Genomic DNA, 14,898 nt, shown 5'->3' on the forward strand with positions numbered 1-14,898 from the left:
CTGACGGCGTTCCGGGTGGGAAACGTGTCGTGGCCGCGTGGGCTCTGAGGGCTCGTCGCTTTGCTTTGCCTTCCCTGCCTAAAGCCGCTCTTTTTATTTCAGCGCGCAGCAAAGGAACACCCAGACGAACAAGAAAAGAGCCATCCCGAATCAGGTACGGCCGCCGGCTCCCCGGCCCTCCCTCGTTGCGTGGGGCAGAGGTAGCTCTCCGGGATCCCGCTCCGGCAGTCATCAGAACAACCCGGAGCTGCGTTTCGCAGCTCTGAAATCGGATTCGAGTTGATCCACAAACTCCTTCCTTGAGGGGTGTTTGACACGGGGGTTGGAGACGGGAGAGACGGAGCTCTGGCTCACAGGGTGGGAGCGTTTGCTCCGCAGGAGCTCGTCTAAAAGCGAGGATTCGAGGTGACCCACCAAATCCTTCCCGGGGGGATATTTCACACTGGGGTCGGAGATGGGAAAGACGGAGCCCCGGCTCACGGAGCGGGAGCGTTTGCTCCGCAGGAGCTCATCCAAAAGCAACGGGAGTCGGGACGAGCCGGCTGGAGGAGCCCCGTGCTCTGACGTGGGGCAGGCTCTGGCCCAACCGCCTGGTCCTGCCCCCGTCGGCCCAGACTAGCCCTCCGGGGCGGGGGGGCGGAGGGAACGGGGACCAAGAGGAGCGCAGGGACGTAGCCGGCAGCCGTGTCAGCCTCAGTTCTGTCTCATCATGCAGCCTCCCGCTTCCGAGAGGGTGTTTGCTATCCGGCGCGCATGACCGAGAGCAGGACTGGAAGTGCCCCCTTGCATGGTGTTAGGTCTTGCAGTACCTAATGCAGACATTGCCTCTTGTTTGGAAAGAATGTAATGAAATATTAACACTGTGAAATTATAATTAATAGCATGTAACTGTTTTTCTTTTGCTGTTTTTCTGCTTTTTCCTACCATTTTTGTGCTTCCTGCTCTCTTCTCCCTTCCATCACTTTGTTTTTCTTCACTGTTCTGTCTCCTTGTCCTGCTTTTTTTTTTCCCCCCCCTTAATTTTGCGCACCTAAAGGGTGAGATACTGGTAAGTACCCACATAGCGTGATAGTGCTGGTAGACGACACCCAGTGATGGACGTGGCCCTGCCAGAAAGACCTTTCGAACCTAAAACGACGCCTCTCGCTTCCCAGAATTGAGTACGCTGATGGCAGAGGAAGGACAGGATTCCCCGAGGGGAGCACGCGGGCTCCGTGGGCTTAGTCCAGAGACGGAAAGTCGGTCCGTCGCCTTCATCCCCGCGCCTGGGCTCTTCCCACGGCCAAAAAAAAAAAAGGGCTCGGGGCTGATCCCTGCCCGCGCCACGACCGTCGGGCCGTCGGCGCTGCCTGACGTCTGCCTGTGCTCGTTGGGAGCTGGATACTGGGGTTCAGGGTGCGAGTACTGGTTTTACTGGCCCTCGGGAAGCAAGAAGCCCAAATCTTTGGGGTTTAGCACAGAGCTGCCTGCTGCCGTGGTGGGACGCGGTTCCCATCGAGCGGTGGCACGGGCTGGGGAGAAGCTGGCCCTTGGCGGGGGAGTCCCTCTGCCCGCGTCTCGGGCCGGCACGGCAGGTAGGAATTCACCCTCCAGCAGCTGCCCGGGGGGCTGGAGCGCGTTCTCTCCCCCGAGCTGCCTTTTTTGGGCTTGAGGTTGGGTCCCGACCTTGCACCGGCTGCCAACGGATTTACCGATGCCGGCCGCGGCGTCGGGACGCTGCGCGGCTGGTGTAGAAATCCGGCGAGAAGCCCTCTTCTTCCGAGGCGCCTCAGCTCCCAGATGTTAGCAGCTGGTGGAGGCAAACTTTGGGTGACCGTCAGCTGCTTCCAGCCTCGTTACTCAGCCAGCAGAGAGGTTTTCCTCAAGCGTACTCACTTCTGGGGAGGCGGAGGGCGTTCGTTTTCTCCGCATGGAAGAGAGTTTCCCTGCCTGCGGTCGAGCAATCCCCTCTGGGGGCGGTGGGGTGGGGTGGGGGGGTCCTGACCCCGCTGCTCCGGGCTCGGAGCCGGGCGGTCCGAGAAAATGGAAGCGTCTGAGAGGGAAGCGATCTCCAAACCCCCGCTTTGGGCTTTACAGCCTCGTGGGCTTCATCTCCAAAGGCTCAGATATTGCCTTGGTCCCGTGGGGGTGGCCTCAGCACCCGAGTCTCTCCCTGGGGAAGGAAGCCAGGAAAATAATTTGGCTCCTGCAGCTGGGGATGGGCGCCGGGCTGGTGGATAAAGCCAGAAAGTTGGGGTCGGCCGCCTCCCATCGCACAGTCCCGTGAAAAAGCGGCTGCAGCTCGGGCGCTGGATGCTTTCTTATCTCAAAAACGGATTTTATGAGGCTGCTGTAATTAGCCCAGTTACAGCGACAGGACGGCAGCCGGAGGGATGCGGTGGCGAGGCAGCCGCGCTGCCGCGGCGCAGGCGGCGCCCGTCCCGCTCTTCCCGGGAAGGTTCGTACCTTCTGCTCTGCGAAACCCTGCGACTTACCGACCGCCTCCGCAGCCCCGACAGTCCGGGAGGGCCCCGTGCCCGTTTCCCGTCTCTTCCAACTGTTCAGACGCTTCCATTTTCTTTTAGCACCGTCCAGATGTTGTTGCAAAAACAAAGGAAACCCCCCCAAGGGCCCGTCTCTTGCCTCCCACACGATGGTTTCTGTGCAGGGCCGCTTTCCCATCGCTGGCTGTGCGGACGTGATCGTGCTGGGTGATGGGAAGGTGGAGATCTGGCAATTAAGGATTCAAGGCGCCGGCCCGGTGCCGGGCTGCTTCTGATTCGGAGCCGGGCAGAGCTCTGGAGCCCCTCTGCAGGGGACGCTTGCCCGGCTTACGAGACCTAAAACCATCGGTGCTCTCACCGCTAGCGGTCGGTCTTAAAGGAACTTTCTTCTGGGCTCTCCGCCGCGCTGCTCGGTGCCAGCCTTCCTCTCTCCTCCTCCTCCTCGAGCTGCATTTGGGGATAGAGGAGGAGGTGTTCCGGGCCCTGCCTCGAGCCGGTGCGCGGCTGGGGTGTCCCTGGCTCTGCAGGGTGCCCTCCCCTCCTCTTCCCTTTAGCAAAAGAAATCAAATCTTGGCTTTTCTCTAACGCTCCAGCTGCCTCTGCGCTACACGGGCCCTCTCTCCATCCCCGGGCCCCGAAGGCAGATTCCCCGTTCCTTACGATCCCCTCCAAAACTGTCCCAGCACCTGCCAGAGCCTCCGACCCGGCTCGCAGGGCTTGCTTTGCTGCTGAACCTCTTCCCTCTGCCCTTCCCTTGTCCCCGATCCTCTCAGCTGCTCCATCTCCCGCCCTCCTCCCTCTGTTCCTTTAAAACCAGCCTCGGTTCAAATTCAGAGATGGTTTTTTTTCAATGCGAAGCGGGGTCTCGAACAAGCCAGAGCGAATCAGAAGGTGAAATCTTTAATCTGACAACCTCTGCCATCTTAATTTCAGGGCTCCTTCCTTCCCCTCGCCAGAAAAATCTGTATGAGTTAAGTTTTAGCTCTAGCTGCCTGTGCCCGCCGGCGCACCGAGCTTTGTCTGTGCCTAACACGGTGGATTTTGTCGTGGCTTTTACGGCGGCAGCCACCTGAGCAGTCTGAAAACGAGAGCGGCCCGAGCCCCATCCCTCGGTCGGCTCCCCAGCAGCGCACGGAAAAACCTCGGCACGAAAGGGCTGGCGCTGGCTCCGTTTTTTACCCGCTTAATCCCAGCGTTGAGATTAAAGCCCTGCCTTGGTCTCGAGCGCAGCTGCTCGGAGCTGGTTCCCGTAGAAGCCATAACAAACTCCGCGTCTCGCTCGTGTCCGACTCTTCTCTGCTTAACCGCGAGGGTTGTTCGTTCTCCCTCCCATCCATGCTTTGGACTGACTTGAATCAACCCCCCCAGATGCATTTTCCCCACGTCTGCCCATTACTAACCTGTGTGGTGGTACTAACCCCTGTGAAGCGCTGGGGTAGAAAAGCCGTGGCCCGGGGGGCACCGGCTTTGCCGAGCTGCCGCCGAGTCTCTCCTGCCACCGGGATGCTCGGCGCAGGGCACCTAAAGCATCCCGTGACGCAGGATGCCGCTCCCGTACCGGGAAGGTGCGTGTGGGTGCCAGGCTGCTGACCGGGGCGGGGGGGTTCACGTGCTGTGCTACCTCCCGGCTCGGCTGGGCTCTCCCCGAACGTGGCAGGTCCTGCAGGAGCGGGCGCCTGTCGGGCAGCTCTCCCGCAGCTTGCAGGTCTCTAGCAGCGGTCGGCGGAGCTGTTTGCGAGGCAGCTCCTGCCCCGGGGAGGTCTGGCCCTCTGCCTCCGGTGCCTGGGTGCCTCTCCAGAGCAGAGCCTCGACCGGATGGGGTGACGCAGCAGAAGCGGCCAGTTTGGGGACCCTCCGTTCCCCCTCTGTACCTGGGAGGGGGTCGTTTGCAGCTGGAAGCGCAGCGTGGCCCTGCCGTGCAGCTCACGGAGCGGCACGGCAGCTCCGCGGTAAAACCGCGGGGGTGATGGTGAGAAGAATGCCGCTCCCCTGCAGCCCTGGTAGGGAGAGAGACTCGCAGCTCGGTCTAAAGGCTTCTGCCGCAGCCCTGGGGTCTGTGCCGAGCCGCGGTGACCTTCCTCTCCGTACAATAGCTCCCAGAACAATGGAGGAACCCCGCCGGGCAGAGCGTAATCTTGCCTGCGTTTGAAACGCTTAGAAAACTCCCGGCCTGTCCCGAAGATGGTGGCCGTGCGGCCGGTGGAAGTCCCGTCTGCTGCCCCGCTCGTGGTGGGAGCAGCTGGGGCAGGGTCTGACCCTCTGCTCGGCCGAGCGGCCTGCTCGCTAGTCCCGGTCCAGCCCTGGCTTGTCCGGACTCAAGGCTAGGAGCGATTCCAGCTTCCAGCACGTCTCCGTTGCCCGCTCTGGCGGCTGCGAGCGGTTTGTGATAAATTCACGATGTTTTCCGGCAGGCAGAGGTGTCCCGGTGGGGACCCAGCGATGGTGGAGTGGTTCCACGAGGACTTTTGTCTCGGGGAAGCCGTTACAGGCGCCCGGATGCTCCTTGGCATCAGCAGGGTGGTTCCCTTCTAGTTCCGACGGTGCCGAGACGGGCGTGGGGTAGTCTAGCGAGGGCTCTGCCGTGCGGTAGCTGCAGGGACCGGCTACGGCATCGTGCGAGCTTCCTCGTCACCGGCGCTGGGAGAGAGCGCGAATGCCGGGATGGAGATAACGGTCGGCTGGTAGCTTCCCGGGCTGACTGAGGACAGGGAACGCTCCCGCCTGCCCCGGTCAGCGTGGTCCTCGTGCATCGTGTCGTGAAAAACTGCTGCTTGCAACGTCAGGCTTTGGCAACCTCGCTTCAGCGCGCTGCTGCCCCGATCGCCGGCGGCTGCTGCTACGTGTTGCATGCGAGGTCCGTCCGGGGGGGCCGCGAGGGAGCCTTTCACCGGGGGCTACGAGCTCGGCAAGACCTGCCGGCTAGCCCTGCCTGCGAGGAGGCAGAGGAGCTGCCCTGTGGGGAGGCTGCTTTGGGGTAGGGGGCAACGCACGGGACGGGGAGTGGGTTTGGGTGGGAAACACGGGATTCCTCGGCTATAACGAGGCCGAGGGCTGCCTCGGCCGCACTCGGCGAGGGCACGTGCTCGCGGAGACCCTGAGCAGAACAGGGATGGGGAGAGCTGCTCCGGTAGTTGCTGGACTGGGTAAGTTGGTCGATGCTCCTGGGAACGCGCCCCAGCTGACGGGGCTCGGTTAGTCTCCGCAGGCCTTTCCCAGCCTTGTTCGCGGGCGGCGAGACGGCGGCTTTGAAACGGCCGGGACGGAGGCTGAGGTCTGCTTTTTTACGGTGCTCCCGGCACCGCCGCGCCGTGTGCCGACCTTGGGGACGGGCTGGCACCGGCACCCCTGTGCGGGACACCCCAAAACAGCCCTCGGCAGAGACCCGGGCAGCTCCGGTCCTCTCTTAAAACCCGAGACGCGCTCGGAATTCCTGCCTGTCTCGTCCCGTCGGAGCACCGGAGCTTTTGCTCTCCACCGCCTCTCCTGCGCGGGGCCGGGCTGCTGCTGGCCGACTGGCACCGGTGGCGAGGGGCAGTTACTGCGGAGTTGGGTTTGGCTCTGACCGTGCCGCAGCATCTTCCCGCGAGCGTGGGCAAGGGCTCGCCGCTTTTCTCGCCCAGCTTTGGGAGCCGGCAGAGCTCCAGGCGTCCCCCCGCGTGCTGCTCGCTCGCCTTTGGGCCGGGGTCTCGAGATCTGCCTGGTTGAGGGTCTTCTGCTGAGGCTAGGGCTTTCCGTGAAGGGCCTAGGCGGGCTTTTGGGCTGAGGAGCGCTCCCCCTCGCTCTCCGTCTGGGGAACTCCTCCAGGGACTCAACCGTAGCTTGTAACCTCTTCTTCCTTCCTCCCCTCCGCTCCCCGCCACCGCTCCTCTGTCTCCAGGTGATCCGCAGGGGCTGGCTGACCATCAACAACATCAGCATCATGAAGGGAGGCTCCAAGGAGTACTGGTTTGTGCTGACGGCCGAGTCGTTGTCCTGGTACAAGGACGAGGAGGTACGTGGGAGCGAGGAAGGACGGGTTTTGGGGGCAGGCTCTGTGATTCGCGGGGCTCGGGTGAGAAAAATCCTCGGGCTGGGGATGAGAATTGGCGCCCGGGATTAATTAGCGTTGTCCGTCTCCTGGCGTGCAGGAGCGTGGGTCTCCTCTGGAGGGTGCCCTGCGGACACCGCACAGCCCCAGCCGGCAAATTCCGCGTCTCCAGACGCTCCCTCGGACCTCGGGATTGTGCAAACACGGATAAACCGGGAGACCCTGGCAAGCGGAGGTCCTCCGGGATCCAGCTGCCCGGCCCTGGCCGAGCCTCGGGGTGGCCGTGCCGCGCGGGCACCCCCCGCGCCCTGCCTCTTTCGGGGAAGGTTTGCTTTGTCTCCCATCGCTTTTGTTGCGAGACCTCCAAGAAAGATCGGGGACCTCCCTTTACCTCCCAGCCCCCCAACCCAGGGCGGCAGCTGGTTCCCGGTTTAACCGGCTCAGCGCAGCAAAGCCAGAGGAGCGATGCAGGTGGTCAGGAGGGAAACCGTCTCCGTTCTGGCTCTGGGGAAAGGAAAACCACCAACGCTGTGCAGGGCTTGGCTGCGGGTAAAGGAAAACTCAGTCCTTAACCCCGTGGGACCGTCGGTTTATTGTCACCGAGCCCCGAGCCCCCCCCCTCGGCCGTTCCCCGTGGGGTTGCCGACGGGGTTCACATCCCCACGCCGGGGTGGAGCCGCTGCCGTCCCAGCGGGAAAGATCTCGAAGCTGGAGGGAAATGGGAAATGGGATCGGGGCCGGGCTCCGGGCAGCCCTGCCTGCGGCGGGCGGGAGGTGGGGGGCGTGCGGGGGGCATCGCAGTCTGTCCCGTGCCCGTGCGGTGCCCCCGCCACCGGCCCTCCTCCAGAGCCACCCTGGGAGCGCGGGGAGGCCGAGGCACGGGGAGGGAACCCGATTCCCTCTGCCCCCGGCGTTTCTGTGGGCCGGGACCCCCCAGGTCCCTTCTCGTCCCCCGCTGGGTGTCTGGGAAGGGGCCGCTGCTGCTCCCGGCCCCCTCTGTCGTGATCGGGGATCTGCTGGACAGCCCTCGGGCTGGACGTCCCGCTCCCCGGGGTGCTGGTAGCTTCCCCCCTGCCTGGAAAAGGCCTTTCACCGCTCGAACCCAAAGCCGCTGCTTTGGGCTCAACCCTCTCGGGAACGGGACGGCGGCGGGACCGGCACCTCCTGCCCGCTCCGTGTCCGAGCTGCCGGGGCCGGCGTGAGTGCCGGAGCCAGCATCTCCTCCGTGGCGTCGTGGTCTCGGCCGCGCCGCTTTCATATTTCAGATTTTCCAGCGTTTCCGCCCCCACAGTCTGAAAATCGGCCCGTGATCTCGCCTTTCCCCTTACGTCACCGGCCTCCCGGCCAGATGCCGCGGGGGGGCGGGGGGGGGGGGTTGGCTTGCGGGGTGTTTGGGGAGGACACAAGGGGTTCGGTGTGGCCGCTGCCTCGCCAGAGCCCAGCACGCGGGTCAGAAAAAGGAGACGTGAACACAACTTTTATTTCCCGGGAGCCGCTCGGCAGCCGGACATCGGGCGTGAGAGTAAAGCCCGGGTTTCCTTTGTTCATCCCTTATCTTCCGAGCGAGCTGCAAAGGTGAACGTCTCTCCCGAACCGTGGAGTCAGATTTTAACCTCTCTTCCCCGGCCACCCCCCTACCAGCCCTCTTTTTAAATCTGCCTCCTAAAAGAGAAGGAAACATGTTGAGCTGATAAACCGCCCTCCGGCGTGCTTCCCCCTCCTCGGACCCCGCCGGTGCTCCCCTGGTTTCCTGCACGGAGGCCTCTCGGGGGGCACGTCTGGCCCCTCCGCGGCGGGTAATGAGAACCAGCCGGCCGGGGATGAATGAGGCTCTGTCTTCTGCAAGCCCAGCTCTCCCTGCCCCCCTTCCACCACCGCCCCCCCCCAAGCCCCCGCCGTTAAAAAATGAACCGCCGAGAGCCGCTAAGCCGGCACCCGGCACCCCGGCGTTTTGGGGGGGATGCTGGGGGGATGCAGCCCACCCTCCCGCCTCCCCGCTGCAAGGTGGGAAGCGTGGGGAGCACCGCCCGGCCGGGCTCCCCCCTCGGCTCTGCCCTCCCATTCACGCCACGAAGGGGAAAAAAAAAAAAAAACAAAAAACCAAACCCCAAACCCCAAACCACGCCGCCTCCACGAGTCGGAGCAAAATCTATTTAATCTCCCCAAAAAGGGCCGAATCCGGGCTCGCTCCCCCCTTACCTTGCGGCTGCTGGGGTGCTGCTGGGGTGCTGCTCGGCCAAACCCGATCTAACCAATGTGCAGACTACTGTACAACTTTAAACCCTCCTGAACAGGTAGTCTGAACACTGGGCAGGCTGGGCTGGAGTCTCCGGCTTCCCACGGCATCCACGGGGGTGGTTTTATTTTTAATTTCTCCCCCTCCCGGGTTTTTTTAATAAGGAGAGAAGCCCGATGGGCGAAAGGAAACTGCTTTGTCTCTCTTCTGACGTGGCAAAGTCCTTGCAACCGAATCCAGTCTGGAAAAAAGTTGTGGGTTTTTCAGGAAATCATGAGGAGGAGTGTGGGGCGGCGGTGGAAGGGGGGCGGGGGGGGGGGGGGGGGAAGGCTTTGGGTTCGTGGCCTCTCTACAAAGGCGAACGTCACTTTTTGGGACCGTGTGCGCAGCATCTGGAGACAAAGTGGAGCTGGAGCTGTTCTAAACAATTCCAGATGTGGCGTTTCGGCAGCGGCTCGGCTGGGTGGCCCCTCGGCGGGGCTGGAGAGCAGCCTCCTAAATCAGCAGCCGCCTTCGCGCCAGACTGCGAGGCCCCGGCTCCTTCCAGCCGTCCCCTCCGGCGGGGACGGGCACCGGGGGGAGAAATTCCTGGGGCCCCGCGGAGGCGGCGGGCTGGGCTCCGGTGGAGCGGGCTCCGGTGGAGCCGGCCGCGTCCCGTGCCGAGGGAGGGCAGCTACGGCGCGGGCAGGGCGGCCGGCGGGCAGCGTCCTGGAGCTGCCCGCAGACCCGCAGGGACCAAATCCCTTTCTCCGGTGGTTTCGTTGGCGCTGCCGGATGCGTCCTTGGAAAGGCAGGGAAGCCGGGTAGCCAGCGCGGCACCGAAAGGGGTCGACGGTCCGTTCTTGTGCCGGAGCCGCGATGCGGAGGGCCGCTAATTCGGGGGGAGGCTCCTGGGGGAGGCGGATTGCTCCGTCCCGGGTAAAGCCCTCGGCTTCGGTCAGGGGTCGGCGTGCTGTGGGCTGAGCCCGACAGCGTGTCGTGGCGGGCCTTCCCCGGTGTGAGCTCGGGGAAATCGCTGCCTGTCCGCGGCAGGAGCTCCGATCCCCGCCGTGTTTCTGGGGGTTGGGTTCTCCTTCTGCTCAGGACGCCTGGTCAGCGACAGCAGAGCGCCGCTGTGCTCGCTCGCTCTCACCCCTCCCTTCCTCTCGTCCCCTCTTCCAGGAGAAGGAGAAGAAATACATGTTGCCTTTGGATAACTTGAAAATCAGGGACGTGGAGAAGGGGTTTATGTCTAACAAGCACGTCTTTGCCATCTTCAACACAGAGCAAAGGTAAGGGCTGCGAGCAGGAGCGGCGGTGCCCAGGTACCTCCCGAAATCCCTTCGCTCTCTGCGGGTCTCACCGGGCTCGGAACGCTGCCAAAGACGCTCCGTGGTCGGTGGGCCGATGGTTTCGCCCTTGCCTCGGTCACGGCTGGTCCAGCCCCCGGGCCGCGCATCCGGCTTCCCCATCCCTTCGGTGTCGTGCTCCGAGGCAGGAGCGTCCGTGGTCTGGCGGGGGAGGATTTCTCCAGAGGAAGCAGCGGCTGCCAATGTTTAGATACGCGTCCTGCAGGGACGCCAGGCTCCCTGGCGTCGCGGGCTCGTGGTGCTGGAGGTCTTGCCGGTGCTCGGCCGAGCCTCCCCTCCCCGAGCCATCCTCCCGGTCGCCCTCCGTGGTCCTCACCCCCGGCTCCGCTCCTTCTTCCCTAGGAACGTGTACAAAGACCTCCGTCAGATCGAGCTGGCCTGCGACTCCCAGGAAGACGTGGACAGCTGGAAAGCCTCCTTCCTCCGAGCGGGAGTTTACCCAGAGAAAGACCAAGTAAACACTCCCTCTGACTTGTCCGAGCCCTCCCGGAGCAGGCTGGCCGAGGGGTGCTGTCTGAGACCAGCCCGGGGAGAGGCTGCCAGAGGAGCCTTCAGACTTGGGAGCTCTTGGCTTGGGTCCTGGTGTGTCACAGTAGGTTCTCGGATACCCTGGAAAAATGCCGCGGTATCGCAGAAGAGGACGAACTTTATAACGCGGCGCTAGTTTGTGCTGCCCAGCTGATGGATCTAGTCGTTCCGGGCCACGAAATAAACTCTGTTTCAAAAAGCATCCGCGTAGGATGGAAATAGGTGGAAGGGACAGGGAATAAGTGTGGAGCAGAGGGGTTTCTTTGCGGGTCTGTCGGATCCCGACAGTAACTTGTGCCCTGCTTTCCCTGAGCAGACTGAGAACGAGGACGGCGCCCAGGAGAACACCTTCTCCATGGACCCTCAGCTGGAGCGCCAGGTGGAAACCATCCGCAACCTTGTCGACTCCTACGTCGGCATCATCAACAAGTCCATCCGGGACCTCATGCCAAAGACGATAATGCACCTCATGATCAACAATGTGAGTGGCCGCGGAGGGGAACCCCGGGCAGGGAGGGAGCTTCCGCGGCCGGGGCTTTCGGGGCTCTCCAGGCGGCGCGCGCCGGGACCCCCTTCGGCGCGAGGAGTCGGGTGGGCTGCGCCGCCGAGCCGGAACCCAGCGATGGGATCTGATGATCTTTGCAGTCTTTAATTTTTATGTCTTTGTGCTCGAGCCGCTTTGGCGGCGGCTTTGCTGAGGAGGCGCTTTGCTTCTTGGCCTTTCCTCCCGCCTGGTTCTAGCAAACGGGCGACGCCGAACCACCCTGCGAGTCCCCCCCCGGTCGCCGGGGCTCCCCACGTGCCTGCCGGAGCCGGGAGCGGTGTCCCGCCGCCTCCGCGGCTTGGGGTCCTCCAGCTCCTCCTCCTGCATCTGCCAGCCCGCTGGGTTTCCTACCTCGGGGCTGACCTGCGCTCGCCGTTTCTCCTTAGACCAAGGATTTCATCCACTCGGAGCTGCTGGCCTACCTGTACTCCTCGGGTGACCAGAGCAGCCTGATGGAGGAGTCGGCCGACCAGGCGCAGAGGAGGGACGACATGCTGCGCATGTACCACGCCCTGAAAGAAGCCCTCAACATCATCGGGGACATCAGCACCAGCACCGTCTCCACGCCGGTTCCCCCGCCCGTGGACGACACGTGGCTGCAGACGAGCAGCGGGCACAGGTAGGTTTGGCGCGGGCGGGATGCCCGGCGGGAATTAGCGGGGCGGACGACGGGATAACTTGGATTCGGGGGGGTTTTTTTTCCTGGGGGAAAGGAGGGCTGCGGGCCGTCAGCGCTCCCTTCCCTGAGGCGCTCTCTCTCTCCTCCGCAGCCCCCCGCCTCAGCGCAGACCCTCCGCCATCCTGCCGCCGGGCCGGCCGCCGGCCGTCAGGGGTCCGACGCCGGGGCCGCCCCTCATCCCCATCCCCGCGGGGGGACCCTCCTTCGCGGCTCCCCCCATCCCCTCGCGCCCCGGACTCCAGAACATCTTCGCTGCTAATAACGACCCCTTCTCAGCCCCTCCTCAGATCCCGTCGCGGCCGGCACGCATCCCCCCCAGCATTCCTCCAGGCGTGCCCAGGTAAGAGACCCCGTTTCGGCAGGCTCCCCCGGTGCCGGGGGAGGCTCTCGCCCCGGCGGCCGGCCCTCCCGAGAGGGCGCGGGGTGCTCTCCTGCCCCCAGGGCCGGACCCTCAGCTTGGGCTGAGCTTTTCTGAAGGCCCCGCTGCCTCCCGGGTGCGAAACCCCTCGGTCGGGAGGGGAGGCGGCAGCCCGCGGTTCCCCTGGCGGGGCCGGGAGCCCCCCTCCCGCTCCCCCTCGTCCCTGCGGAAGGATCGGCACCGGTTGCCGGTCCCTCCGTGGCGCGCGCCGGAGGTCGGGGAGCTCGCGTGCCGCCGGCAGGCAGGGACGGAGGTCCCGCCGGGACGCGGCCTCGAGCCGAGCTGCCACCGCGAGCTCGCCTCGCGCCGCCGTCCCCGCGCTCACGCCTCTGTTCCCCTTCTCTCTGCAGCAGAAGACCCCCCGCCGCGCCGAACCGGCCCACCATTATCCGACCGGCCGAGCCCTCCCTGCTCGATTAACCGCCCAGGGGCTGGTAGCGACTCCCGGAGCGGCTGCCCCCACGCCCGCCGCTTTCCTTTGCCGGTTTGGGGAGGGGGGAAAGGGAAAAACAAAACCAAACCAAACCGACCCCAAACCCCGCGTCTAATCTCTCGTTTTTAAAACCATCTTACCTGCGATCAGCTCAGCAGAGCGCTGTAACCACGGCCGATCCCCAGCGGCGCGCCGCGGCCCCTCCTCGGGACGGGCGCAGAGCGTCCCGGCGCGTAAATACCGGCGGCGGCGGCGGTTCAGGACGGGCAGCGCTCCGCGCCCCCCCTCCCCTCCGCTGCGCTCCAGCCGGGAAGCGGGTAGCCGGCGCTGCGGCGCGAGGGGCTGGCACCGCGCCGGAAAAGCCCCCCGAGCGCTCGGTGCGCCGAGTCCCGCTCTGCCCCCCCCCCCTGTATAATAAACCGCGGAGGATTATATATATTTTTGGGGGTCGAATATTGCACTTTGTCCGAAATCCCCCGCCTCTCCCCCGCCCTCCAGCGCGCGCCGGCGCTCGGCGTTCGTGCCGTGGGACGGCCTGGGCGTCCGGGACGGGGACGGGAGAGCTCGGAGGTGGCCGACTCGGAGGCTGCCGCCTGCCTTTGGCTGCGCCCAGCGTCTCCTAGAGCCGCCGTGGAGGCTGATCCGATTCCTGCCTGTCGCTTTCTTCCGCCTTTTTCCTCCCCTCCCCTCCCCTCCCCTCCCCTCCCCTCCCCTCCCCTCCCCTCCCCTCCCCTCCCCTCAGAATTTTTGTATTAATATATTATATATAAAACGTAGCGATTTTGGTTTTTCTCGCCCAAACCCGAAAGTCGATTGCTAATCTTGACCATAGTTTATATTTCAGTTTTTATAGCTTTGAGGAAAATTTATATATGGAAAATGCTGGGACTGCAGGTAGCGAGTTCTAATAAACCTAATCCGCCGCAAAGCAGGAGCAGACTCCGCAGGTAGTCCTTGTCTCGCGAGGCGCCGGCTCAGCAGCGAACCTCAGGTATTTCTTCGCGACGCCCGCCCTCGCCCCGCGCTCGGCGCTCGCCCTCAAGCGCCCGCCGCGGCGCAGGCCGACGCTCGGCCGCCGGTGACGCCCAAAGCCGGCCTGACCCGGGGAAGAGACTGCGATAGCGCCCGGGGAGGCGGGTCCCGCGGGGGGCCAGCGCGCCGGAGCGTCCCGGGCAGCTCCGCGCCCTCCCGGTTCGTTGTCACCACGGCCCCTCGCCGGCGGCGGCTTTTCCAGCCCCGAGGAGGAGGAGGAGGAGGAGGGAGCCTTCCTCCCCCTCGAGCCCCCCGCCCAGGACGGGCTCTTCCCGGGGCGGTTGCCCCCCGATAATCCCGCGCAAGGCTGCGGCGCGCCGGGGGGTTCGCGTCCGGGAGGGGGGCTTTGCCCTGCCTCGGCCCCCCGCCTCCGCGGCGGCGTCCCCCCCTCTGCCGCTGCCTTCGATGACGGTGCCTTCCCCGAGGAGCCGGCCGCCCCGCCGGGCTCTGGCTGGGAGCGGAGGTTGTAAATATTTTTACAGACTGTATTAATTGTATAAAAAAAAAAAAACAAAAAAAAGGAAAAAAAAAAGAGGAAAAGGACAAAAAAAAACCCCAACAACCCCCCCCCCCAATAATGTAGGTTTTTAAAAACGCCGACCCCGGCCCAGCCTGGCTGCCGGGAGCGCGGGAGGGGCTGCGGCGCTGCCTGCCTTAATCGCCCCTCCCGGGGCGGCGAGGGGCCCGTCCCCCATTAATTCAGTAACGAGCCCGGCCTGCCGCGCTGGCCGACGCTCCGGCCGGCACCCCCGGCCTTCGGGGGGCCGCTGGCATCCCCGGCGCGGCCGCTCTCCCCGCTCCGCGGCCGGTGCTGCCGCCGCCGCCCTCTCCCCGGCCGGGGGTCCCGGCCGGTGCTTGCCCCTTCCCGCTCTCCCCGCCGGCGGCTCGGGGGCCTCCCCCTCGCTCACCTCATTGCCAAAACCCACCCCGCTCCGCTCCTCTCCCCCCGGTTTGCCAACGCGTAAGTGCCTCCGGTCTGTACCCTGGTAATGAACTAAAAGGAAAAAAAAAAAATTTAAAAAAAAATAAAGGGAAAAAAATACCGATCTTCCGGTGAAAGTCTCTGGCGCTTCGTGGTGGCTTCGGTCTCGCCCTTTCCTCCTCCCTCCTGCCTTTCCCTCCGGCGCCCCGTTGCCGGTGGGGGTCTCCAATCAAGGGGGCTTCGGGGT

The 14,898-nt window shown here is 64.4% G+C and overlaps 1 protein-coding gene and 1 long non-coding RNA gene across 5 annotated transcripts in view; one reads left to right on the plus strand and one right to left on the minus strand.

The window, feature by feature from the left end:
• DNM2 (dynamin 2) overlaps positions 1-12,784 on the plus strand; it is a 32,991-nt gene extending 20,207 nt beyond the window's left edge. For 2 of the 4 annotated variants that reach the window (XM_075525982.1, XM_075525981.1), the window contains exons 13-20: positions 103-154; positions 6,361-6,474; positions 9,908-10,017; positions 10,438-10,549; positions 10,940-11,104; positions 11,554-11,786; positions 11,938-12,186; positions 12,615-12,784. In XM_075525982.1, coding sequence (XP_075382097.1) covers positions 103-154; positions 6,361-6,474; positions 9,908-10,017; positions 10,438-10,549; positions 10,940-11,104; positions 11,554-11,786; positions 11,938-12,186; positions 12,615-12,684 — 1,105 coding nt within the window. In that variant the 3' untranslated portion in view covers positions 12,685-12,784. The remainder of the gene's footprint in view (positions 1-102; positions 155-6,360; positions 6,475-9,907; positions 10,018-10,437; positions 10,550-10,939; positions 11,105-11,553; positions 11,787-11,937; positions 12,187-12,614) is intronic. The other 2 variants (XM_075525983.1, XM_075525984.1) reach the window with 1 other exon arrangement.
• Positions 7,971-9,029, minus strand: LOC142421351 (uncharacterized). Its single transcript, XR_012778870.1, has 2 exons — positions 8,710-9,029; positions 7,971-8,172 (listed from the first exon to the last, which is right to left on the minus strand). It is a non-coding gene; the product is annotated as an uncharacterized LOC142421351 (long non-coding RNA).
• Positions 12,785-14,898: the final 2,114 nt, after the last annotated feature.

The sequence above is a fragment of the Mycteria americana genome, chromosome 28 (genome assembly GCF_035582795.1).
Source record: "Mycteria americana isolate JAX WOST 10 ecotype Jacksonville Zoo and Gardens chromosome 28, USCA_MyAme_1.0, whole genome shotgun sequence".
Taxonomy (NCBI): domain Eukaryota; kingdom Metazoa; phylum Chordata; class Aves; order Ciconiiformes; family Ciconiidae; genus Mycteria; species Mycteria americana.